The following is a 27,394-nucleotide window of genomic DNA, read 5'->3' as shown; positions in this document are numbered from 1 at the left end:
TCCCTCTTACTAAAGGAACCTCCAGCAAATCTTAAAAGGAGACCATATTCTAGTGTTCTGGATTCTGAATATAAATATTTTTAATTACAAATATCTGTTCCCTATTTTCTTAAAGACTAATGAGCAAGAAACAAACAAACAAAAATCTCCAGAATTTGCAAGAAAATGTTAACATTCTAACCTATTAACTATTATTCCACATTTGAATTTCCTTTTTGTTCTAAGCAGAAAAAAAAAAAAAAAAAAAAAAAAAAAAAATCACTTGGGCTGTACCTGAATTGTATGAGAATCACTTGCTTGTCCAAGAATTTCAAGAAGGACAGGATCAGAAACAAAAAAGAATCTAGGAAACAGTAGCCTCTTCTTCTCTAAGTATCTATAAAATTGAACAAGACTCCCATTAGAATCTTTCACCTTGTATTCCCCTCCCCCCCCATTACGTAGAACTGAAACATAAATACTTCATTTTCTGTAATTTAATTCAAAAAAGAAGACTTGGGTTCACACCAAAGTAGATCCCATTTCAGAACATTTTAAAGATTTTAAAATAGAAAATGCTTTTTAAAGAGTAACAAACAAATATTTTTCACAGTAACAGAAAAGTACACACACCAAGAATGCTTGCTCACCAGCTTTCTTACTGGCAACAGTACTTTCTAAATGTATTCTAGATCATATCATCATTATAGATCATAATCCCTTAATGCAAATGTCCTTTACTCAGCACCTGGCCTGATATCTGCTGATGGATCTCACCTGCCCCAAAGGGGGAAATGGATCCTACCCAAAAGCTGGCAAAGCTTGTTGAGAAGGGCTTTAAACTAAATTTGAAGGGGGAATGGGATAAAACCAGGCCTGCTAGAGATGAGCCTAGAGGAACAATGACAAGACTGGGGATGAGGCTCAGCTAAAGCACATCTACACCAATGCACACAGCATGGGCAACATGGAGAAGCTGTAAGATACTGCGCAGCAGCCAACTATGACTTAGTTGCTGCTACAGAAACATGGTGGGATGGATCCCATGACTGCAATGGATGACTATAAGCTCTTTAGAAGGGAAAGACAGTGAAGGAGGGGTGGTAGTGAGACTCTCTATGCTAGAGAGTATTTTGATGTTGTTGAGCTTGAGGCTGGGAATTATAAGGTTGAATCTGTATCGGTTAGGATCAAGGGGACAGCCAACAAGACAGACATTCTGGTGGGGTCTATTATAGACCACCCAACGGGATGAAGAGACAGATGAGATGTTCTACAAGCAGCTGTCAGAGGTTGCTCAATCACTAGCCCTTGTTCTCATGGGTGACTTCAGCTTCCCTGATATAAAATGGAAATTCAATACAGTGCAGAAGGAGAAGTCTGAAAAGTTTCTGGAGTGTATGGAAGATAACTTCCCAATACAGCTGGTAAGAGAGCCTGTCAGAGGAGGTGCCCCTCTAAACTGCTGTTCACAAACAGAAAGACTGGTGGGAGATGTGAGAGTCGGGAGCTGTTTTGGACAGTGACCATGAAATGGTAGTTCTCTATTCTTGGTGAAGTTAGGAGGGGGTGCAATGAAACTGCTACCATGGACTTCCAGAAGGCAGACTTTGAACTGTTTAGGACATTAGTAGGAATTGTCCCTTGGGATTTCGTCTTTTTCTCCAGAAAGGCTGGTCACTCCTCAAGAAGGAAGTCTTTAAGGTGCAGAAGCAGGCTATCCTCCTGTGCTGCAAGAAGAGCCCTTGGGGAAGATGATCTGTGTGGATGAACAGGAAGCTTTTCCTGAAGCTCCAAGAGAAAAAGAGAATACACCTCATGTGGAAAAAGGGACAGGCCTCTTCAGGAGAGTACAAAGTTGTTAGGGATGTGCTCAGAGAAAATTAGAAATGGAAAACCCCAGCCTGAACTCAAGCTGTCCACTGGGGTAAAAGGGAACAAAAAAAGAAAAGGCTGAGGTTCTCAAAGACTTCTTTAAATCTGTCTTTAAAAGTCAGACCAGTTATCCTCAGGATATTCTACCCCTTGACCTGGAAGTCTTGGATGAGGAGCAAAATAAATGCCCCACAATTCAGGTGAAAATAGAGACCTGCTACTCCACCTAGACTGCCATAAGTCCACCAGGTCAGATGGATGCATGAAGGAGATGGTGGAGGCGATAGCCACGCTGCTTTCAATCATCTATTTACGCTCCTGGTCAACTGGAGAGATCCCAGAGGACTGAAGGCTTGCCAATGTGACTCCTATCTACAAGAATAGTCAGTCAGAGGACCCAGGGAAGTACAGGCCAATCAGCTTGACCTCAGTGCCAGGAAAGGTTATAGAGCAGATCATTTTTAGGGAGATACACAACATGTGTGGGACAAATAGGGGATAAGGCCTTGCCAGCACAGGTTCATGAAAGGCAGGTCCTGCTCAACCAACCTGATCTCCTTCTATGATCTAGTGACCTGCTTGGTGGATGAAGGAAAGGCTGTTGGCTAATCTACCTAGACTTCTGCAAAGCTTTTGACACTGTCTCCCAAAGTATTCTCCCAGAGAAGCTGGCACCTCACGATTAGACAGATACACTCTTTGCTGAGCCAAGAACTGGCTGGATGGCTGGACCGAAAGAGTTGCAGTGAATGGAGTTAAATCCAGCTGGCAACCAGTCAAGAGCAATATTCCCCAGGGGTTGGTACTTGGGCCTGTTCTGTTCAATATCTTTACTGATAGCCTGGATGAGGGCATTAAGAGCACTCTCAGTGAGTCTGCGGATTACACCAAACTGATAGGAATTGTCAGTCTACTTGGGATAGGAAAACTCTACAGAGGGTCTAGTTAGGCTGGATAGCTGGGTTAAAGCCAGTGGAATGAAGTTCAAGAAGACCAAGTGCTAGGTCCTGCACCATGCTATAGTGCATGCAACCTCATGCTACAGTGCATGCAACCCCATGCAATGCTACAGGCTTGGGACAGAGTGGCTGGAAGACTGTGTAAAGGAAACAGATCTGGAGGTATTGGTTGACTCTCAACTGAACATAAGCAAGCAGTGTACCCAGGTTGCTAAGAAGGCCAATGGGATCCTAGCTTGTATCAGAAATAGTGCAGTCAGCAGGAGCAGGGAAGTGTGTACCCTGTGTACTCAGCAGTCATGGGGCTGCATCTCAAGTACTCTGTTCAGTTTTGAATCCCCTACTACAAGAAAGACACTGACGCACTGGAGCACGTTCAGAGAAGGGCAACAAAGCTGGTGAGGGGTCTGAAGCACAATTCTTAAGAGGAACAGCTGAGGGAACTGGGATTGTTCAGTCTGGAGGAGTCTCAAAGGAGATCTTATTGCTCTCTACAACTACCTGAAGGAAGATTGCAGTGACATAAAGGCTGGTCTTTTCTTCCTTGGAACTAACAATAGGACTAGAGGAAATGGCCTCAAGTTGTGCCATGGATATTCAGGTTGAACGTTAGGAAACACTTGTTCCCTGAAAGAGTGATCAGGCACTGGAACAGACTGCCCATGGAGGTGGTGGAGTCGCAGACTCTGGAGATGTTCACAAAACCATTTAGGCGTTTTACTGCTGAACATACATACATACATATATATACATATATATAAAATATTATAATATTAATTATAATTAATATATAATATATAATATATAATATATAATATATAATATATAATATATTATATATTATATATTATATATTATATCATTATTTTTATATATATTATATTATAATATTAATTATATATATATAATCAAAGAATTCATACCCTGTAAGTGACTTCTGACATACTTCCAGTTGTTCATGTAAGTGAGGCAGAAGTTGCTCCATAGTCTCATCTCCAACACAGCAGGAAATTACATTTGAATTTTCATGAGCTCGTTGCATTATTCTTACCCATGACTTATCAATATTCTGAAAACGCTTTGCTTCCTATATACAAAAAAAAAAAAAAAGTGCTTTCATAGCATCCTCCGTTGGAAATTAGTACACAGAAAGCTATTAATAAGTAATAGGCAAACATTACAAGTTTACCTGTGGTAACTGTTTTGCAATATCTCCTCCTACAAAAACTGCTTCAAGATAAACCCAGAGATTTTGTACAACCAACCATTCTTCAATTATGTCTGTAGAGCCACTTAGTTTAGAAATCCAACTCTGAATATCTTTTTTAAATGGTGCATTATATCTGAAATAAAGGAAGAAAGACAGAGAAATTTAATTCTCAAGAAAGCTACTGTTAAACAGGAAGCTAAAATATGATGGCTAAGAGAGAACTGAGAGAACTTACAGAGCAAGACAAAGTTCCTAACAACTTTATAATACTCAAGTATATTGAGATAATAAGTTGCTACTAATATATCAATGTCTGCCAGTAGAGGAAGTTTTTAAATCAGAAATTTTAATTTTTATTCTTTTTTTTTTTCATTAACAAATAACATTCAATTCAAATTTACTGTTGATTTATTCTAATAATAGTACAGTTACTGAAAACACCATGCAAAATCATTTTAAAAGTACCTATTGCTCAGTAAAGAGCCAAGAATCATTAAACTGTCCTCCATCAAAGTTATGATTTCTGCTGATTCGGATCCCTTTAGCAGTAACTCTCCTCTTCCTTTGAATGGCGAAAAGCTCAGAAATTGGTTTCCCCAGATATCAGCTATTTGAGATAGCTTGGCTTCTATATCCTTTTCCTTTGTAGCAGAAATACATATATCCTGGACAGAAAAAAAGAGTTTTTAAAAATGAAACTGTTCCAAATGTTAATCTTCTAACGATGGTCTATTTAAAATCAGTGTATGAAATTTTGTAAGATAATGTGGCTGTATCACAAATGCAGACATCACTGTACTAATTTTGCTGAAATCTCTCTGAAATGAAGTATATGGAAAAGTGAAAAATACTCCATTGGAAATGTATTATATCCCATTTCTGTGGCTTCATATTTTGTTATTTTTGCATCATAAAATTTCTGAATCATCATTTCCATATGGTTTTGAGTAATGACATAGATATATTTGTTATCAACTCTTAATCCTGTCTCATTTCAATTTATAGAATCACAGCATCTCTCAGATGGAAAGAATCTCTGGAGACCATCAAATCCAATATCCCATTCAAATCAGAACTGAATTTAAAATTAAGCAGATCAACCTGTAATGCTTCCATTAAAAAAATCAAAGTATGAATACAATAATATCGTTTGCATCTGCATTTAAGCTATAACACTCACAAACTCCACTGAGAGTTCTTTTCAGGTTATTTGTGGGAAATTTTCAAAGTTTTATGGTTTAGAAGACTCTATAAAGGTCCAGAAAGGTATTCGTGTTAAATGAAGAATCAAGGAGTTTTTCTCTGTAAAATATCTCATTCATTTCCAAATCTTTAAAGAAATCAGACAATGAAAATTTAAGTGAATGTGATCATATGAAGTTTATTTTCTACTAAACAAAGGCTAGAAAATCAGGACAAGGAAGAAGAGATTATCTACAAATATGTGTCCAAAGATTCCAGTACCCATTTCTGCTTTTCTTCATACAAACGAGATTTCTAAACACAGTATTGATTTAAACCAGTGTGGTCTGCTTGACAGACAAGACCCTCAACAATGTAAAAAATATTTTTAAAAGTTAGGTGAATATAACTTTTAATATTCTGTGTTAATATCATCAAATGAAGTGCAAAAAAGGCATTTACCTACCTCAATATCATCTTTATTTTGAAGAATCGGGGCTTCCATGATGTTTCGAAGGCAAAATGAATCAGATTCTACATCAAATTGATGTCCTGTTGTTTCAGCTATACGGTTCCAGTGCCTTGGCTTCATTGCTTTGTCAGTCATCAATTCCAACAAAGGACACGATTCGCTAAAATCATCAATTTTTTTCTTTAGATCTAAAAATGCTTGCCAGGTTTGGAGTCCTTTAGGTAATCGACGGCACCTGCAATTGAGTTAAGTTGGTGCAGTAGTAAATGGCCTTTTATAGATAGAGGAAATCTTAAAAACATTCTAAAAACAGATAGGAGATGCAAATTAGTTGCCATCCAAGTCAACATTTTCTATGTAAAGCCATCAAATTAGTCACCTTTTTAGAAAAAAACTTGTGTAAATATCCTCCCTAACAATAATATTTAACATTTTTTTTTACCAAATAAACAGAAATTTCAGTTTGCATTAAAACATTAGTCCATTAACTGCTTTTCCTTACAAATGTTTATTAATTAAAAAAATTGTTAACTTCATATATGTAAATCTTGCAGAAATCAGTAAGACACAACACACACTTCGGAGCGTTGTTTATCGCATCACTTTGGAGATAAATACAGAAATTAGAAATAAATGATAATATTATCTTCTCATACTGGTTAGAGGTCCATAAAATACTAGCTAAGAAAATGAAAACTAAATACTTCTATTTAGGGCATGGCAAGGAAAGAGAGTTAAAGGAATAATTATTGCATTGACCCTACTTTTACAGAGCCTGCCCAATAGGATGGAGCTTGTCATAAAGCAGGACTGCATTACGTACCAGTTTAGTGGTGGCCTGAACTTAAAGAAGTTATTTATTCTGTTGCAAAGTAATTCTTGTCCTACTGTTATTTCGTCCAGTAATAATTAAGATACTCTTTAATAAGGTTAGAAAATATTTCTGAAGCAATCTAACAAAATAAAATACTTCTGAAGGAATTTAATAAAACAAAGTTAACTTTCGTCCTAGCAGCCTGGTATGGTTCCCTGCTTTGGATTTAGGATGAAAATGATGTTGATAATGCACCAGTGTTTCCCCTGTTGCTGAGAAGTGCTTATACTAAATCTAGTACTTTTCAGCTTCTTATGCTGATGAGGAAGCAGAACAGTAAAATTCTGGGGAATTGGCTACTGCTGGGCAGCTACTGCTTTGGAACAAACCAGGCATTGGTCAGTGGGTGGTGAGTAACTGTGTTGTGAATCATTTGTTCTGAATATTCTTTTATTATTATTACCACTATTCCTTCATTTTCTGTCCTGTTAAACCATCTTTATTTCCGCCCTTGGGTTTTACCTTTTTTTTTTCCTCCCAATTCTTTCTCTAATCCCACTATGGGGTGTGAGTGGATGGCTGCGTGATGCTTAGCTGCCTGATGGGTTAAACCACAACATCTGTTATCAAAACCACAGGTAAAAGGCTGGTTAAATGAAACTACAGCACTATCCTGCTCTCCTTGGCAAGCTTCATCACTTTAAGATAAACCTTATTTGTGTAAGTTTTATGTGTAAATATAGCAAAGAACTTCTCTGAAGTCACCTGAATATTAATGCATTTAGCATAAGTTACAGTTCATGTTATGATCACACCTGTTCTGAAAATCCAGAAGCTCAGCATTAATTTTTTCAATATCTACATCTGTCCAAAGTATCTCATAATAACCATTTATGCTGTTTATTACAGTATCATACAATCCATACAGTTTCTGAAGAAAGGCTAACTCCTTTCTGGAAGAAAAAAATCATATTAAAAAAATTAAATCTATTTGGATATTTATCGGTACTTAGAATACATAGCATCTCTACATAGTATCTCTATTATTACCAAAATTTGAGATAGATCAAATGGATTACATTTTTTTAATCCAGAAAATAACAGTTCATTAATAAAAGCCACATGCACAAAAAGTAGACTATACTGAATACCTATTTTTCACACCAAACTTATACAGGCGAGGTTTTGCTTTGGTTTTGTTAAAAAAAACTCCAGTTCGCCCAAAAGAAGCGAGCATCCCCCCATAGTCAGCATCAACAGCCTCACCTCAAGTACTGTATGCAGTTCTGGGATATAAATACAAGAACATAAAACTAACAGAACGTCTCCAAAGGAGGTCAACAATGATGAAGAAAGTTCAAGAGGGCATGACCTATGAGGAGTGGCTGAAGATACTTGCAGAGGGGTGACGTCACTGTTGTCTGCAACTTCCTCAAGATAAGGTGCACAGAGCAAAGCACTAATGTCTTTTCTCTAGTGACTGGTGATAGGATATAAGGGAACAGCTTAAACCTGAGTCAGGGCAAGTTCAGGTTGAATATAAGGAAAACGTTCTTTACTGAGAGGGTGGCCAAGAACTGGAACAAGCTCCTCAGGAAAGGATCAATGTACTAAAACCTGTTGGTATTCAACAGACATAGGGACAATGCTCTTAGACATACGGTTTAACCTTTATGGTTCTCTGTGCAGAGTCTGGAGAAAGGCTCTGATCCTCCTGGGTTGCTTTCAAATATGGATATTTTATGATTCTACCCACCTTGAGCTGGCACTGTTGGGCAAAGCAGAGTGTGCCATGGCAAGTGGTGACAATTACTCAATTTACTTCAGAAGCACTCTCTGAATCTGAACTAAAATGGTAATGCAAAAACAGCCAGAAAGGGTCAGATCCCCATTTGTATGAATCATCATCAACCACTAAAATGGCTGGTGCAAAACCATTAGTATTTGATTTTCGTTAGTACAGCTGCTCAAAAAATTTACACTTCATAAACATCTAATGATATAAAATCATATATGATTACACACTGACTTTTCCTTGTCTCTTTCTTCTTGTTACTATTTTATAAGTATAATATTACATATATATCCATATATGTGGATATATTTTCAGGACATGGCATTCTGCTTCTTTAGTATGATACCTCTATCAAAATAATCTCGTGTGGTTCTGCCACCATAATATATAAATAAAGTTACCTTCTGCCTCTCTAATATAACTAATACACACCTAACACAGCTGTATTTCAATAGTTACCTGACTTTATGCAAAACTTCATAGTCTGTGACAGGCAATCCAAACAACTGTTCTCCAGAAGAGTATGTGATAAACTTTCTCCAAAGCTCATCAAAATTACTCTGAATAAATTAGGATTCATACAGGCAAAGTTAAAAAAAATACTTTACATTTATCTAATAAGAAATCATTAAAGTTCTAAACTTGTCTTTAAAAACTTCTATTAGAAGCATATTTAAATGTCTGAAAAATAATTTTCACATAAAATTTTTAAACGATTCTCATGCAAAGCAATGCTCAAATCCATATATTGAATTCAGTTAGTGAAAATATATGAGAGTGACTCTGAAAGTAATGCCTCCTATTTTGTTATGCTGGGCCACAAAGTCAGAGGCAGATGTTGGTGGTATGGCAGTAGAGGTTGAACCATTCCACCAATTCGTTGCCATGCAACAAATGCCTTTGTGTCAGAATGCCCCTCTGCTGCCATCTGACATAGAAGCGCATATGCAGAAAAGGTGTGTGGCTGAATTCCTCCATATGGAAAAAATGGCACCCATTAACATTCACTGATGCTTGCTGATTGTTTATGGAGACCAAACAGTGGATGTGACCACAAGACAGCAAGTGATACCTTTCAGTAGTGGCAACACTACAGAGACAAAGGTCATCTCCCCTGGTCTAGATTTGTGCGAGCATGGAATGCAGACTCATAGGAGTGACCTATATGTATATGAGAAGCAATAATTTGAAGAAATATTTTACAAAAATTGGATGTGAAATTAATTCCTCATCCTCCAGACAGAAAAAGAAAATTGTATTAGTTGATAAATTGTTCAGTATGGATAAAAACATTGGAGAATGTCAACATAATTATTTTCAGGAGAAGTGTAACTGCTTTCTAAAGTATTGGACCCACATGGGAAAGTGGAAAGAAGAATGATTTTAGTAATAAGTAGTACAAAGCATTCTTTTAGCAAAATAAACGTATCTAAAAACAATGTATCTGAAAAGCAAATTGATTTGAAGTCTCTCCATTTTCTGTTTAAATTAGAGACATGTTGGGATTTAAGTACATTTTTCTACTTTGTCAGTGCTTTTCAAGAACGTTGAGTTCATTTTTGCAGAATCACATACAATACATGACTGAGAAAAGTCCTACAGAAAAAAAATTATCAATTTATTACTATTTGCAAAGAAAAGTTAAAAACTAAAACTGAATAAAGTCAACTGGAGATCCATGATCTAAGGCCGATAACAAACAAAAATCAAGCTGAAAGGCAAATATCTAATGGAAGATGTGATGTTTACAGGAGGAGGAAAATACTGTCTCATGTGGCTGATATGTAACTTGCCTTCTTCTCAGCCATGATACTTGTTTGTTGTTGTTGTTGTTGTTTTTTAAACACTGTTTCAAGTAGATAATTTCTGCTCATGAAACATGAAGCGTGGAGCAAGTCTACACATAAACCAATCAATTCCTCTACATTAAGGAGCACAGTGCCTGAAAAAATTATAGCTAACAGAGTTCTACATAGAGTATTAGTGAAGACTGCAATCTTTTGTAAATGTATCTTCCTAAACTTACTTTGAAAAGGAACACTGGATCTAATTTTAATTCTTTCAAAAATTAACTGTACAGTTGCTTACCTGAAAGATCTGTAGCCTATTACTAGCTTCCTGAGGTGGAATATTTGGAACCATAGGGCCTTCCTTTTAAACAATCAATAAACAGAAACTGAACTTTAATTTCCAAAGTGACTGAAGTCCAAACTACATAATCAATTGACAGTCAAGTCCCAATCAACATATGTCTGTTGGTGATGTAATACTTACAATGATAAATCTAATTAAAGATAATATTCACCCATTGGCTTAACTGAATTGATAGTACTAGATTCTCATATTCTCATTTTTGTTAAAATTAAACAAAATCAGTGAGTGGGCCAACAATATCTTCTTGTGGTACACATCAACAACATCATAACGTGGTACAATAAAAGATATTATAACGTGCCACAATTCCTAAACTCATTTCTAAATATATATCTCATGGAAAGAATCCCCACCAGAATTGTTTTCAGCTGTAGAGCTGTTTGTGCTGCTGTTACTCCAGACTGAAAACACTGACCTAAAACAATGCCTTTTTAGGAACCATGACATTAGCAACTCAAACATACATTTAGTAGCTCAACAGAATAATACTCTGACATCTACATGATGCGAACAAAAGATACTGAAAAACTAAGTACAAACTGTACCAAAAAGTTCAAGTTAGTTACCATTTCATATGATGTTTCAAAGTTTGATACATCCTCCCGAAAAACTGCAACTGATTCCAGTAAACTGCTTTTAAATTTGGGCTGAACTCGAGTCAATTCATCTTGAATACTGATCTGACAGACAGAAGGTTAATAAAGAACATTGTTAAAAGAAAAAAAGGAACAGGTATCCGGAGCTACATATAAACAAAAAATCATAAACAGAATTATTAAACTTCTAAGATACTGAAATGAATTATTTGAAGCTAAACAGGTATTGTTTTTCTTTGCAGTGCTACATGATCTATTTTTTTAGATAAAAAATAGAAACAAATAAATTCTCCCTTCATTTGTAAATAAACATATTTCGTTATAAAGAAGGGTGAGAAGGGAACAAAAGGGTACTTCCTTCCTTCCAAAAAACTCTCTAAACCCAAAATATTACATTCTTCTTCTTCAGTGATAGTTCAGAATTTTCTTTAACAACTTCCAGTACCTAAAGGAAGCCTAAGAGAAAGATGGAGAGGGACCCTTTATCAGAGAGTGTAATGATAGGACAAGAGGCTAGTTTTAGATTAGATATTATGAAGAAATTTTTTACTCAGATGGTGGTGAGGCATTGGTATAAGTTGTCTAGAGAAGTTATGGATGCCCCATTCCTGGAAATGTTGTTGAAGGTGAAGTTGTATGGGGTTTTGAGCAATCTAGTCTACTGGAAAGTGTCCCTGCCAACAGAAAAGGAGTTGCAAATAGAGGATCTTTAAGGTCCTTTCCAATGCAAAACATTTTTTTGATTATTTGTTCAAAAGCTTAAGAGAAATAATCAAGAACTGCATGAAATGGAAATGAAAAAAATACCACTTGACTTCTTGAGTCCTTTCTAGAATTATAAATATGTGTGACAAGATGTTTATTGCAATAAAATGTTTATATATTTCCACGTAAAAAAATTTACATTTCAGGACAACATCTAATACACATTGAGCTTTGATGGATATAAGTCTGTCCTAAATAATAAAGGTAAGTGTGAAATTCCCATCATTTAAGGAAAAGGGCAGTGACAAAGTATGCATTTATTAAACTCTTGTAACCTAAATGCAGTGATCTTCCTGATCAGATCTAAGAATGAAGCAAAAACAGGAATTAAAACAGTGGGACGAATGAAGAAAAGTAATAAATTTCTTATTTTCTTGCAGCTTTTAAACCTCTACCTATGAGCTGTAATAATATTTAAATAGTAAAGAGCTGCTTTATAAAATAAAATTAGAAAATGAACAGCATATTCAATGGTACAGATAAACACTAGTGTGCAACTGAGACAAGGAGTGAGAAAACAGGATGGAGTTACAATTGGTCCCATGCCACCTTTTATACTCTTTTTTTTATACTTTTTTAATACTTTTTTCAAAAAACACAGAAAAATGCTTTTATACACTTACAGCTTTAGCTTGTAATTTATTAAAAGAATATCTGAGTGTATCAACTCCTTCTGCTTCCTCTTTTGTAACCTCAATTTCAAATGTGTTTAAAATGGCATAGGCTTCCTAAATTTAAAACAAACAAACAAAACTTAGTAATTATCCATTTTTAATTCATTTGCAGAAACACAGTTTCCATGTGTTATGTATATCTCAAATAAAACCTCATCATATAATTTAAGCATAAAATATTTTTTTCTTTTAAAATAAGGTTAGAGAATGAATAAGAATGAGGTCAAAACAGTAAAAAAAAGAATATATTTCTTTAAAAAAGAAAAGCTTGTAAGTGATGAAATATCAGAAAAATACACAAAAGAAATTGAATCCTATATAAGAGGATTTATTATCCCGATGCTTTCTGTATTCTAGAACCTCGATTTAGATTTTAATGATTTTTTTCTGAACACTGAATAATTATCCACACTAAAATAGTTAGTTATGAAATATTTTGCCATTTATAAAATCTTTATTGTTGTGTTTTTCAAACTATCAAATGCTTGTACATGTATCATTACATAATGAACCTATCTTTTTTTCTCTTTTGCAACTTATTTGCATTCAGGTAGTTTGAATACCCTCTTCTATTACTCTCTTTCTACAAACAGGGCACAAATTATTATAAAATGCGAGTTTTCTTATATAGTTTTCTTAAATAGTGCTGAACTCTTTCTCTTGTATATTTTATTTAATACCTATTCATTTAATGATCACGTCTGTATCTTTAGCCTGAAAAGTATCCTGCAGACACTCAGCCTAAGGAAGAATATTCAGAACACACTTTCTTAACATAAAGCTATCAAAAAAGACAGCTATCCACTAAAAGTCCTTTCTGGTATAATGTAAATAGATGACTTTCAGAATGAAAATGTTGGTATTCAACAGTACAATTTCTTGTGCAAAAGCTAGATGAAAATGTGAAAAAACATGTTACATTAAATTGATTGCTTCTGAGTATGATAAAAAAAAATTCCAAGTATATATAAAGCTTAATGAGCTTCTTTTATTGAGTGACATCAGGAAAACCTGAAGAATGCTGACAATTTCTGACAGCATACAGTGATGTGTGACTTCATAAATGTATTCTGGGTGTATTTGATGGGGTTATATGATCAAAATCTTTGCTTATAGATATAGAAGAATTAGGAAGAGGATTAAATCTAATGAAAGCATACAGAAAAAGGGAGATTAATGTTATCTTCTCTCGTGTTTTCATCTGTTTATTAAACATACGTATTTAAATTGTAATTTAATAGAGAATCTGGTTTTTTTGTTCTGTATTTATACTGGATCAAGCAATGTATATTATTTTGATTCATAGTTTTTAATAAAAATAGCAATAAATATTATTTTGTTTTTTATCTTCTGCCCAAATCCTTCGTGACAGTAACCTTGTTTTGTTCTGTTTATTTTATGACTCCTACTATATAATGCTGTATTAATAAAAACAAAAAATTAAAAGTCATCTTACTTCAATAGGTCCCAGAGTCATATCCATTTCTATTTTATTATCACGTATGATAGATAAAGCTTCCATTGCAAGCCTGACATCATCTAGGTCATTCAGAGGTCGAGACAATTTCTTTAAATATGTGGTGATGAATGATGTCATGTCTGTCATTTTCTTTTTATATTCCTCATTTAAATAACGACAAAGGAGTAACTTCCAGGCTTTGGCTTCAGCAGATAAAGCTGTTTTCAATGGTCCTGATTTAAAAACAAAAGCAAACAAGCAAAAAAAAAAAAAAAAAAAATCACACAACACATATAGTTCTGTAGCGCAATTAGGAAGAATGTCAGTAGAAGTGCGATCCAATTACTGTATTTTAACAGTTTCTAGTATACTGAAATACATTTCTGCTTTTGTGTGGTATATCCATAAAACACAAACTTATATAATAGAGCACACAAAGATGAATGAAAAAGAAAAATGTCTGCTTGTAAGTTTAAATTCTTAGTGATTAAATTTAATTAATATATATTACCCAAGCATATGAAGATGAGTGATATTTAAATGGCTTTTATCTGTATTCTAAATGGCATCTTGGGATTTCAGTACTGGGATTTGGAATACTTGACAAGTAAAACTGCAAGGCATCTTGCAGCAATATGAAAATAAAACTCCTTCGTAATTTCTATTCATATCTGTAAACGTTTTATTTCGAAGAATAAACCAATTAACATGACTATTTTTTTTATTACCTCAGTATGTACAAAGAAAAGAAAATATCATACCTGTGTGCAATTCAATCGGACCAAGAAGAAGAGTGGGTTTCAAATCTTCCATCTCTTGCTCATACATAGCATAATGAAGTATTTCTTCTCTAATTTCAGTCAGAGATGGACAACTAGCCAAAAATTGCTATGTGAAGGTAAATAAAAAAAAAAAAAGTGAGTCTTATTCAGGAATTATTGAAAATTTATATTAACACTACATTAATACTACATTTGAATTTAGCCTTCCATTCACTTACTAAATTACTAATATGCACGGGATTATGCATGAAAATACATTCAATTATCTGTCAATAATTCTCCATCTTATTGACAAATTCCAATCAAAATAACAGAGAAACAGACATCCAAAACACATTGGTTGACTATTTGTGAAAACAGGTGATCTTAACAGAGATTAAAAAAGAGCACATGCCTGCACATACATAAAAGTTGCACCACCAGTGTAATGTAAAACAACCACAGTAAAACAAATTTTGTAAGCAACTCCATGAGCAGAAGTCAAAAGTACAAAGGTTTTGCCATTCTGAACAGCTGCATTTTGAAACTGTTACTCAAAAGCTGTATTCAATATGTCTATATTTCATGGGTAAGCAATAAACACTGTAAGATGTTTCATACTTCTTTGGTCTGAGAATACCTACACAGGCTGAAGAAAGGAGGGGCATGTGTGCACAAACACTAAACGCCCAATTATTGAGGCTTCTTTTGTAACAATATTCTTTTCTTTAGCATTATCCAGGTCAAAAGTTACAATATTTGTCTAGACTTAAAATTCAATTAGACTAACAGTACAATTCTTGCATCTGCATATAATGCATATTTCTTAGTACAAGATGCAGCGTACCAGCCAAGAGACCGGTACTCAACCAGTAAACAAGGTGATGTAATACTCACTGATCTACAAACAATGCAACATACAGAATCTTTCTATTAAATAGAAAACTGAATTAAAAAGAGGTTAAATAAAGGAGACATGGCAGACAACTTTCTTCTACTGAATTTTAATTAAAATGCTGTTGTAGATGTGTTGTAATGTAAATATTCTGAAGTAGAATTCCCAAAAAGTTATAATTACTAGAAACAATATTTTTCTTTCTGTAGTAGGTGCTACATTTTTCTACCACTTCTGAGGATTCAACTTAGAGAAGTCACCCTCTTAACAACAACCAGGATTCTATAATTCAAACAAGGAAGGAAATAGAGAATTATCTGCTGAATAGAGACTGTAAAAGGAAGAGCAGTGAATAAAAATAAGCATTCAGCTCAAAATAAGAGCCTTAAATACTTTCCATACAGAAAAAAAGAACAGGTAATCAGTACTGAAGCTGTAACAAGCTCTATGAGTTGTTGCATATATCATGCAAGAGTAGAGTTTTCTTAAATCCAGAGACATACAAAGAAAAAGTTAACAAACTAAAAAATTAAGACCACTTTATCAGCACCTATAAAGGCATAGAAACAGAAAAACCCTGCCCTCAACCTAAAAGTAGGTAGTGTGCAATCCCTTCTGCTTAGGAAATATACTATCACTCCTACCACTATTAAAATCGAAAATTAGAATTTGAGCTGTTAGCTTTCTTTTCTATGTTCTTTTCCTTCATAATTTTTTTTTCTTAATGTTCTCTAGTTTTAAATTATGAAAAGATGATTAATGAACAGTCCTGCAGGAGATTAACATTAAACTCACCTGAATTTTGGCATCTCTATCTTCTGTCCAAAGCACTTTATATTTCTGAAAATCCTGCAGAGTTTCACTAGCTATTTCTCTTAAAGAATTCATAGAAGAAGAGAGGAGCACAACTAATTTAGAAACATCTTCACTTTCAGCAACACCTGAGTAAAAATTTCGTAGTTTTCTTTTCATCCCATCTTCAGCTCTTTCTGCAAAATAAAATGTAAATGTAAAAGTTGTTAAAAGTCCAGTTAGTGACAGTTTTCCTCTAAACAGCAACTACGCTGTTCAGTAAGGCTGAACAACCTTCTCTACATAACTGCTTAACATATAGGTACCAGGTCAGGTGCTAGTTCAGGTCAGGCTCTGTAGAGTTTGGCCATATTTAGCCTGGAGTTAATGTTTCCAAACAGAAAGAAAAGAGTCTTCTATACTCACAACTATAATTTTACTTTGTCTAGTTTAATTGCAACTAGAACATGACAAGGTCCAGTAAATATTATGTGCTTTTTCCTTTTAAATTCATAGAGTGTTTTAAATTATTTAAACCCCTTAAAATACTGTAAATTTCTAAAACTGTAAGAAATCTCAATAAATAGCTTTTTGTTAGGCTCCAGAGATTAAAAAAAAATACAAACCAAGAAAGAAACACAAACATAAAACTTCGCCAATTTACAACTTTTATGAGTGCAAAAATAAAGTTTGTGTTTTGAGTCTGCACTTATCTGTTGGTATCTAAGTCTTTTCAGTCTTAACTGAAAGGTTGAAACACTGATAGCTGCTGCTCCAGTTACACTGTTCATGCTGAAACAGGAGCTCTGTCTCCTTTAAGATTTAAAAGTAAACTCACATAGAAGGAAAATAAAATGCAATCTATTGTGTCCCTAAATATTCAATGAACTTTTGATACAATCTGAATCATTTTAGACACTGACAGTTGTGAGATGTAATTAACCCTTTCTGTCATGACAAGTGCCTGAGCATTTTGAAGCAGATTTAGCAGAATGTTGGAGGAAAACTCACTCTTCCTAATGCTCACACTGTTTAACCAGAGCATTTTATTTTAGCATGAAGACCATCAAGTGGATCTGGGCACCAGAAACAATGTCTCAGACTGACTCATCCACACCAACACACTCCCTTAGATCTCCTTGACCAAACAATAATATAATCTATCATTCTTGCATTCCTTCCTCCCTGACCATTGCTGATGAATGGCTTGATGGTGATGAAAATTATTACTTGCTAATGTTGTATTTTGACAAAGAAAAGGGCTGTATCATGAGGACTGTCTTCTGCCACTTCTGTTTTTCCAGCAATTTTAAAGTCCCAATACTGGACTATCAGGAAGAAAAAATTTCCTAGATGTTAACAATTTTCCAAAGGAATCATAACAAGAATATGGCATTTTCATTAGAATTCAAACTTGAATTAATTAAAAAAATCAAAATAAATCAACTTACTTTCCTCCTTTTTGGCTGATTTTCCTACTCTTGGTGCAGATAATAATCCGGTTTTTAAATTAGATTTTAGCAAATGCTTCTGTCCCCACTGAGAAACTCCACGACTTACATCCAGAATCAGCTGAATCATACGATTGATGGCTTGCTGCATATCATCTAAACTGGGAACCATAACCTATTCAAAACAGTTGGAACACTGTTGGAAAAAATGCAACTGACTGTCATTCTCTAAGATCTCAGCTTTACTTCATCCACAGTGAATTGTGGAACGTGCCCCAGAAGAGGATCCAGAAAATGTAACTCTTGGAGTATGTCTGCCTCAGAATTGCCTCTCAAGGAAAGAAACATACTGTACTGATCTGCCACCTATTTGTAGAGTTACACTGCAGCAGACAAACTGTCATCCAAGTATTAGTAGCTTTTTTTTGTTTTGTTTTTACAATTCCTAAAACGTTTTTATAATCTGCAATATACGTTACCAGGTTTTTTTCCCCTGCAACCTAGAATTCTAAAGCATTAGAAACATCAGACCAAGATCTTCCTCTCTGTTTCTCTTAACCTCTAGATCCTAAGTTCTGTGAGAGAGAATTTTAGGAGGGTTGGTCATAAATGTGCATATGGGTGCTCATCTTAAAGAATATTTAAGACTATATAACCTCTCCTTCTAAGTGCTTTCATATATATGTTTTCATGCCATACAACTTAAGGAAGACAACAATCACCTATATCACAGCGACAAAGGTTCTACTTGAATAAGTACTGATCTATTTTTTTTTCTCCCAAGAGCAGTATTGCTTCAAAAACTTTATAAAAAGCACAGTAAATACAAAATGAATAACTCCATGCATTAGCCCTAATCTCAACTTACATTTTCACAATGGATTTTGTATCCAGAATTCCCAAAGCCAAACAGGCAGAGAACTTAATCAGTGACAGAGTAAAACAAGAATTCTTGATCCAGAGCAACTAGCACACAGAACAGACTCAAGACACCGGCTCTAGTGTGCCATACTGTATAAATAATAGTATGCTCCCTGGCATAGTTTGAGATTGATGTAAAACAGCACTCCCTCTCAAAAAAATACCAAACACAAAATAAATAATCAGGCACAGTTTGGAGTATAAATTATGATAGCTGCCAAGACAGTTTAAATACAATCTCCTAGATTCAGGCGTAAAAGCATTTGTAACTGTAAATAGAAGCCATTTCAGGTCAGCTGGCTTTGAAGCCAAAAGTCAGCCACTAGCCTCTTTTATTCAATATTACACAAACAGCCAGGAAGTCCCAAATACAGAGCTTTCTCAACTGCACTGTCAGAATACAGTTAATTGTAGCTTTATCCTGCTCTTCTCTGAAAATAATTGTACGTTTACTAGCTTGAGAAAAGGTACTTATCAGGTTCTCCAGAATGGTGAATAGGAGAAAGAATCTACCTGAGAGTGAGACAGGAGAGAACAGAAAACCAACTTTTTTTAAAAACTTTGGAACAAACATCAATGATGGGGTACACTCAGTCCTAAATGTCATCCTCAGAAAATTACCTTACAGTTTCTTGAAGTGTAAGCCATTATTCTGAAAAGATTAAACTATTCCACAGGAGTACTCAGAACTTGTATATGAACTGCTAAAAAGAGACCATAATGTTTTACAAATTAACTTAACAGACTGAGCAGTTGTTGCATTAGAACAAGGAACTCGCAAAATCCTATTTGTTAAAATAAGGTTCTGTTTCTGAATTGGTGCTGGTTCAGTAGAAGTGTACACACACCCTGTGCTGGAACAAATGCAGAGACATTATAAAATAGTGTATTTTACCTTACCTATGAGACACATATCTTACCGCATTAGGTATAGCAAGGTGCACTTCTGCTTTTAGAAAAGAAACATTCTCTTCAGATTTGCTTGGGTGAGCAGAAAACGTTGATCTTCTAAATGTAGTTTTGCTGAAAATAATTTTGAAACATGTCATACATACTTCACTACGAAACACATTCAAGTTATCTCAGAAATGTCAGCTGAGCTACCATTTCAGCAGAAACCTTCATGGAGAGTTTTTACGTTATTAGGGTATTAGATATTTGACAAGTTTTATGTTTTAAGGATAAAGAAAATAGCCACAAGTTCATCATTCAGACAAAGGTTATTTTAGATATAGACATCGTTTTCTGAACTTTTTAACCAGAATATTTTCTGATTCTGGATTTCAATCTCTTAGTTTAAGAATGACAGTGATTTCCCTGTGTTTTGAGTAGGGCATAAAAAGGTTTCACCGACCATTTCGTGCAACAATCTACAACACTAAGAGTTGCCTCCTGGAAGTTTAGATAAATATACAACCGGACAGTTTCAAAGACAAGCTAGTACAAAATGCCAAACACACAATCTGAAGCCCCTCAAAACTAAAATTAAAGACAGAGTGCAAAGAACAGTTTATGAATGCTACCACTTGACTGAGTGACATAAAAAAATTGAGCATTCAATAATATGATACTGTAGACAAATTCAAAGATGAAAACGGTTGTAATTGTTGCAACTGTATTGTATCCAACAAAATTCTCACTGACTTCAGTAAGATCAGAATTTGAATAAATTTTGCTGAAAGACATCCATAAAAAGAAAAAAAGTAATACAAACTTCAACATGTAATGATGATAAAATACTGTCAACTTTATATACTTAAAATAAACCATCTTAACAGAAATCTAAATAGGCTAGCTCTTCAATAGATAATATATGGAAGAAATTCTGTCTATACGTTTCATTCACCACAGAGAACTCTATAGAAATAATACTACAAAACAGTTGAACAAATAAAAAAAACACATTAAACTGCATGGATCTTTTCATAGTCACACAAAATTCATAATGAGTGCACTGATGATCTTTAACCAATAGGAAACAATCCAACAACATGATGAAGTAAAATGAACAGATGGTCACACTGCTATGAATGGCACAGAAAGGTCACTTAAGTTTTAGTTATTCACACTGGAAAATAAATTGTATAGCATTTTGCAAGCAATTCCAAGAAAAATAAGAAGAATAAGAATAAAATCAAAAGGGTGCAGGCCAAGGGGAAATAAAAGTAGGGGGAAAAAAAAAAAAAAAAAAGCTATAACTGACAACCTAAAGACATGAAGCATAAAGCATAAAGGTGTGAGCCTGAAGCATCACTGCTGCAGAGTGAAGGCTCTCCTGGTTCTTCTTGATCTGTGAAAGGTCGGGAGCTGTTTGACTAATAACACAGGCACTCAGTGTTAATATATATGTGCAATTATACATAAAAATAACAATCTTGTTTTGGTACTGCTACAGAAGAAATTTTGCATTTGCAACTCACTTTGAAACATATATTCGTTTTTTAAGACTGTCCAAAGATAGTCGAGTAGCTTTCTGGAGACTATCTAGCAGCTGATAACTGAAATAGGCAACCATCTCTTTACATTTCTGTAACGAGAAAAATATACATCATTTAGTATTGTACTCAGACAGGAAGATGAAGATTATTTCAAAATCTATTGGTCAAATGCAATAGTCCTAGTTTAAGAAAATTTATGCTGTAAGCCACATGAGAAACACAAGGGCTGATGTTAGGTAGGAAACCACCTTGTGAGTGAAATAACTAAGTAAAAACTGTATGGAAAAAAAGTACATATACAAGGGCAGCTCCAACAGTAATGCCTCCTTTTTTAGCATGTTGGGCCACAAAGTTAGAGGCTGATGTTGCTGGTAGAATAGAGGTAGAGGCAGTAGAGGTTGAATCATTCCACCAATTTGTTGCCATGTAACAGATGGCAGCAGAGGGACATTCTGACACAATGGCATCTGACATGGAAAGCGTGTATGAGAAAAACATGTTTATGGTTGGACTGGATGATCTTTTAGTTCTTTTCCAACCTTGGTGATTCTATGATTCTAAAAAGGTGTGTCACCGAATTTCTCCATGTGGAATAAACGGTACCCATTGATATTCATTGATGCTTGCTGATTGTTTACGGAGACCAAACAGATATGACCACAGTGAGGCACTGGGTGGTGCATTTCAGCAGTGGCAACAGTCACAACTGGTCACCACCGCTGGTACAGATGTTTATGAGCATTGCATGCAGGCTCTTCTTCATTGCTGGTGAAAACACATAGCTAATAGTGTTGACTATGTTGAAAAACAGTGTTTTGTAGCTGAGAAATTGCTCTATCAAAAAGCGTTATTATGCTCTTTGTACCTGTTGTAGTTTCCACTGACATAAAACATAAAGTATTACTTTCGGAGCAACCTACATATAGTATAACATCTGAGAAATCTCAATTTGTCTTATTTGGAAGACTGAGAGCTGGCTGAAGTCACATATGCATTCAGAAAAGCATGCGTTCAGCTCTTCAAATAAGCATAAAACAAAAGAGACACTGCCCCCTCCCCCCAGTTGTAAATTTTTGAAGAACGGTGCGTATTCACATTTATCTTTCTTGAATAAGAGACAAAAATGGTAAAACCTCACTGTACTGGATTAAGAAGAAAACAAAAAAAATTAGGAATATGTTCTATTGGTCTTACATGGTAAGGTTTCAGTAGTGGGGGGATGTGCTACAGAGATTGTCTTTGAGTAGAGCCCAGCACTGCCCCATGTCAGATCAGAGGCAGCTCCTATAAAAAGGGACCCACTGCTGGCCAGAGTTGAGGCACTGAGTGACACTGATTGTGCTTCAAGGAGAGCAGATATAAGAAAGAGAAAAAACTGCTGTGCAACACAGAAGCTAGAAGAGTGAGGAACGTGAGAGAAACAGCCCTGCAGACACCAAGGGCAGTGCAAAAAGAGGGCAGGAGGTGCTCCAGGCACAGAGCAGATGTTCCCTGAAGTCCAAGGAAGGCCAATGCTGAGCAAGCTGTCCCTTTGCAGCCAATGGCCACCATGCAAAGCAGATCTCCACATGTGGCCAATGGAGGAGCCCATAGTACTGCAGAGCTGGTGCCTATGGGGACCAATGATGGAGCACTCCACTCCTGAAAGGTGCACCCCACAGCACAGATCCATGTTGGAGCAGTGCACAGAGAGTTATAGCCTGCAGGAAGTCCATGTAGGATCAGTTCAGGACTTATTTATATCAATTTTATCCTCAAGATATTCAATTATACTAATTTGATCAGTCTTAAAAATAGATAAACCTCTTCTTATCACAAAATACCTCTTTAAACTCATCTTCTTTATCTTTGCCCTTCCTGTCATCAGCGTGAAGAGCTGCAGTATCTCCATCTTCATCTTCAATACCTTCAAACATTATACGTTTTCCTTTTCCTGTAAAATAAATATATATAGATGCATTCTTTTTTAACTGAAATATTTGTTGTACTTTGATGCACGCTGTCCCCCCACCTCTTTAAAGTCAAAGCAATATTGCTATTAGTTTTAGTAGTAACTAGATCAGCTAACTGGATGTCTTTCATATAATTTTATAGGAACCTGGTTAGGAGGTCAGCTTACAAGCTTCATGCTAACAAACGTTATACAGTACAAATGTGTGTGTAATGACCAGTGGAAGAACATGAATATATCAGCTGGAAGAGGCCAAAAATCAGTATAAACTATTTAACACCATACAGAGGAGCCTCTTTTCATTAGGTTTCTTGTCCTGGTTATATGATTTTTAACTATCTGGAGTGCTAACCCTGACCACACCTCTATACCTCAAAGAAACTGAACCCAGAGGAAAAATCCTGGCTAAAAAAAAGGGGGTCCCTTACTGATTAAACTTTCAAAATACATACTGTTGTTGAAAAAAACCGACAAACACAATGCTACAGGACTTCTAAAAATCTTTGCAGCACACCCCAGAGCAGGGGGGTCCAGATACACTGAACAACATTGAGCCTTGTACAAACAACTGATGGTCAGTTGACTGTACCAATTAAATTGACCAGCCAGTAAAATTTGTTTTTTGTACAGGGAGCAGTGATAATTATGATAAAATACAACTGTGACAGAAAAGTTACTAAGAGATAGACAGTACAAAGTATTTGATGTAGCTGAAAAGAACACTATATTTCACCTGAAGAAAATAAGAAGTTGGAAAAAAATTGAACAAAATGTAGAAAAAAAAAAAAAAAGAACAAGTAGGAGAAAAGAAACTGTAAAGTTACAAGAACAGCAGGCTACTAAAAGTGTATCTTGGTAAATCTAAGCAGGACAGAGTTCAATCCTAGAAACTCCATAAGTAATCAATTATATGTATATTTCATACACTAGTGACTTAATATAGGAGTCATTAATGAATGCAGAAGGGTAAACAGATGAAACCATGGCCAGAAGAAGAAAACTCAAGAAAATTATCTAAAACGATTCAATTCTGATATGTACTTGTTAAATCTACAAAAAAAATATATATTTAAACAATCATAATTACCTACCTGGTGGTGCCTGCTTTTTGGGGGCTTTCTTAGAATACTTAATTTCATAATTCTTTTCAAATACAGAGATTAAGTCATGAACAGCATCTTCAATATTCATACTTTTGTGGTTCAATAATTCAGCACATTCTTTAGCATAAATCTGTTAAGCAAAAATATAAAGGAATTCTCTTAGTACCACTAATAATATTTTCATTGTTCCCTTTCATGGAGAACCAAATAATTTCCTGAATATTACAATCTTCAGACAGAAACCACATCAAGGAAAGAATTCATTTCAATGAAAGAGCAACATTTTGAAGAAACAAGAACAAATTGACAAACTAAAACCAAAATCTTCATTGTATTTGAAAAATTTTTAATTCTACTACATTTTGATGATTTTTTTTTTTCAAAATTTAAAGATGCGATGGCAGTTTTAAATAAAGAAAAGGAAGAAATCACTGAATACTGAAGGAAGGTCAAAATCTGAATCTGGTGTAATTCAAATAAACCCTTTTGAGTAATCTTTATGATTTTGTTTACCTGCATTCAGTTAAAAAGTCTCATTTAAAGTCAAGAAAACTTTCAAATTCTCAAACATGTTTTTTGGAAAGTATTTTTAACCTTCTCAAAAAAAAAAAAAAAAAGAAAAGCAACAGTTTGGAAAAAAAAAGTAAAAATTAAAAATCTTCACATATATGTCCAAGTATCTTCCTTAAAAAAAAAAAAAAAGAAAAAAGAAACCACCACCAACAAAAAAATACCTATATAAAGCAGTTTATAAATAAAATTATATGTGCAACAAAATTATATATATTGGATATGATATATCCAATATCTAAATACTCTTAAAATATTTCAACAACAACAAAAAAATAATGTTTTGTATTTCTGCTGGGAAAATAATTATTTTCTGGATTTATATTAATTTACTAAGGCATTGCTTCTAACAGAATCAACAATTCTTGTTCATGTATGTAAAGCACCACATACCTCATTAGAGGTCAACATATCCTCTACTTTGACAGGCCCATCTACTGGTAAGACAATTAAAAGAGTATTTGATATTTCTGTTAATATTAAGTCAATCCGTACTTCACATATATCATTTACCTAGAAGGAGAAGTTCATGTTAGTGCCTTACATCTATATGTTGAACATAATCTGTTCCTCCAGGGAGTTCTAACAGATAATACTTCAATACAATATTTTGCAGAGAGAACAAAATTTTCTCTCTCTACCATTTAAAAATTAAGAAAATCTCTGAGAAAGTGAGCCATAACAGGAGGACAAAAAACACAATTAAAAAATAGCTGAAGTAAACGCGCAAACTTTAAAGTTCTCAAGACAAAAGAAACACATTAAAAAAAAGGAAGCAAAACAATGCCCCCCAAGTTATGGCAATTTAAGGAATATTTACAGTGGCTAAATATATTCTGCTTTTTAAAACAAAACAAAACTGTGAATTATCTTCCATAATTATAAAGGGAATTTTTTTCCAAAAAAACCCACAAAGCATACCTTTAAAAACAAATAAAATTACAATGTTTTGAGTGGTAAGCCTACATTAATATGCAATATGAAGAGCAATCTACTTGGAATAATTTCTCTAAAACAGCATTTCAATCAGGTAATGATCAAAAGCATACCTTTTTCAAAAATTGTTTAAACATACACAGAACTTCATCAGCTTCTTGAAAAAAACTGTCCAGTGTCACTGATGACCAAGTCAACATAGTAAGTCCTTGCCTCAGCACAGCTTCCATCTAAGCATAAAAGCATATTTAATGGGTTATTTTAAAATGAGAAATACAAAACAAATACTATTATTATTAGAATCACTAACTTCACTGATGAGGTAAAGAGCTGTGTAAGTTTTGTAGAGAAGCTTACAAATTTTCAATGGGAGAAGGGTAGCACATACATAGCCTCTGTTCACAGCTGTTAAATTTACATGCCTAGCAAAGATCTCCCTCTTTCTGTCCTCCTGGATAGGATCTTTTAGTGGTTGTCACAAGTTAAATACATGTACATATTTCTCTGGATCTTTTTTTCTCCATCTTGAAAATGGGATTAATGTTTCTACTTTTCCACTCAGTGGGGATCTTCACAAGACTACCATGACCTTTCAAATATGATGGATAGCACCTTCACAACTTAATCTGCCAGTTCCTTCAGAAACTGTGGAAGGATCACATGGGCTCCTGTGGATTTGTGTACCTTCAAGTTCTTTAGATTGTCTCAAACCTGATCTTCACTTACAGTGGGCATACCTTCCAAATTTTTACCTTTACTTCCCACAACTTTGGTAGCTTGGCTAGAGCCCTTGCCAGTGAAGACACAGGCAAAGAAGTCATTGAGTACCTCAGCTTTCTCTGTGGCACTTTCAACCAGTTTCCTTCTGGCCTTCCTTCGATCACAGATACACCTGTAGAATAATTTCTTCTTGTTCTCCTTTATTTCCCTGGATAGATTTAATGCTGTAAGGGTTTTAGCTTTCCTAACCTGATCTCTGGCTGCTCACTCAGACAACTTCTTTGTAGTCCTCCCGTTCCTGCTTCCACTCCCTATACTTTTTTTTTTTTTTTTTTTTTTTTTGCACCAAAATAAGTTCAGGAGCACTTTGTTTATCCACAGAGATCCCCTGGCATCCTTGCCTGTCTTCCTCTTTCTTGGGGTGCATTGTTTCTGGACTTGGAGGAGATGGTCCTTTAATACTGATCAGCTTTCTTGGACCTCTCTCCTTCAGGGCTTTATCCCTGCCAAGCAGCTCTGTAAAGAGGTCGACCAAAATCTGTTCTCCTAAAGTCCAGAGCAGCAAACTTGCTGCACACCCTCTCGGACGCCCTAAGAATCTTCAAATCCACTATTTTGTGGCTACTGTTGCCAAGGCTGTCCTTGAGTTTCACCTTACTCATCAGCCCTTCCTAGTTGGTGAGGACAAGGTTTAGCATAGTATCTTTTCTCATGGGTTCCTATACCAGGAACTACTTTGATTGTTGGTGGTCTGCTGTGCTTTACTTCCAGTAAGTGTCAGGGTGGTTGAAATCCCCTCTAAGTGCCATGATTATGTGCTTTCCAACACAAATCTAAATCTAAAGACATCTTCTATTCTTGCCATTTAGAACTTTGTATTTTTCACTCCAAACTTTAGAAAAATATAGAATAGTTCAGTTGG

General features: G+C 34.9%; 1 protein-coding gene across 7 annotated transcripts in view; it reads right to left on the bottom strand.

The window, feature by feature from the left end:
* The window catches only part of DNAH8 (dynein axonemal heavy chain 8), a 115,759-nt gene that overhangs the window by 65,239 nt on the left and 23,126 nt on the right, over positions 1–27,394 (bottom strand). For 6 of the 7 annotated variants that reach the window (XM_048935569.1, XM_048935571.1, XM_048935573.1 and 3 more), the window contains 20 exons: positions 25,866–25,982; positions 25,210–25,329; positions 24,235–24,376; positions 23,016–23,125; positions 21,175–21,281; positions 19,675–19,777; positions 17,834–18,008; positions 16,386–16,579; positions 14,696–14,822; positions 13,932–14,167; positions 12,425–12,529; positions 11,007–11,120; positions 10,375–10,437; positions 8,746–8,846; positions 7,307–7,444; positions 5,672–5,912; positions 4,489–4,688; positions 4,003–4,156; positions 3,737–3,900; positions 274–376 (listed from right to left, as the gene is read on the bottom strand). In XM_048935569.1, coding sequence (XP_048791526.1) covers positions 274–376; positions 3,737–3,900; positions 4,003–4,156; positions 4,489–4,688; positions 5,672–5,912; positions 7,307–7,444; positions 8,746–8,846; positions 10,375–10,437; positions 11,007–11,120; positions 12,425–12,529; positions 13,932–14,167; positions 14,696–14,822; positions 16,386–16,579; positions 17,834–18,008; positions 19,675–19,777; positions 21,175–21,281; positions 23,016–23,125; positions 24,235–24,376; positions 25,210–25,329; positions 25,866–25,982 — 2,814 coding nt within the window. The remainder of the gene's footprint in view (positions 1–273; positions 377–3,736; positions 3,901–4,002; positions 4,157–4,488; positions 4,689–5,671; positions 5,913–7,306; positions 7,445–8,745; positions 8,847–10,374; positions 10,438–11,006; positions 11,121–12,424; positions 12,530–13,931; positions 14,168–14,695; positions 14,823–16,385; positions 16,580–17,833; positions 18,009–19,674; positions 19,778–21,174; positions 21,282–23,015; positions 23,126–24,234; positions 24,377–25,209; positions 25,330–25,865; positions 25,983–27,394) is intronic. The other variant, XM_048935570.1, reaches the window with a different exon arrangement.

Source organism: Lagopus muta, chromosome 2 (genome assembly GCF_023343835.1).
Source record: "Lagopus muta isolate bLagMut1 chromosome 2, bLagMut1 primary, whole genome shotgun sequence".
Taxonomy (NCBI): Eukaryota; Metazoa; Chordata; class Aves; order Galliformes; family Phasianidae; genus Lagopus; species Lagopus muta.
Note: the sequence above shows the minus strand (reverse complement) of the source record. Positions and strands in the feature narration are given on the sequence as shown.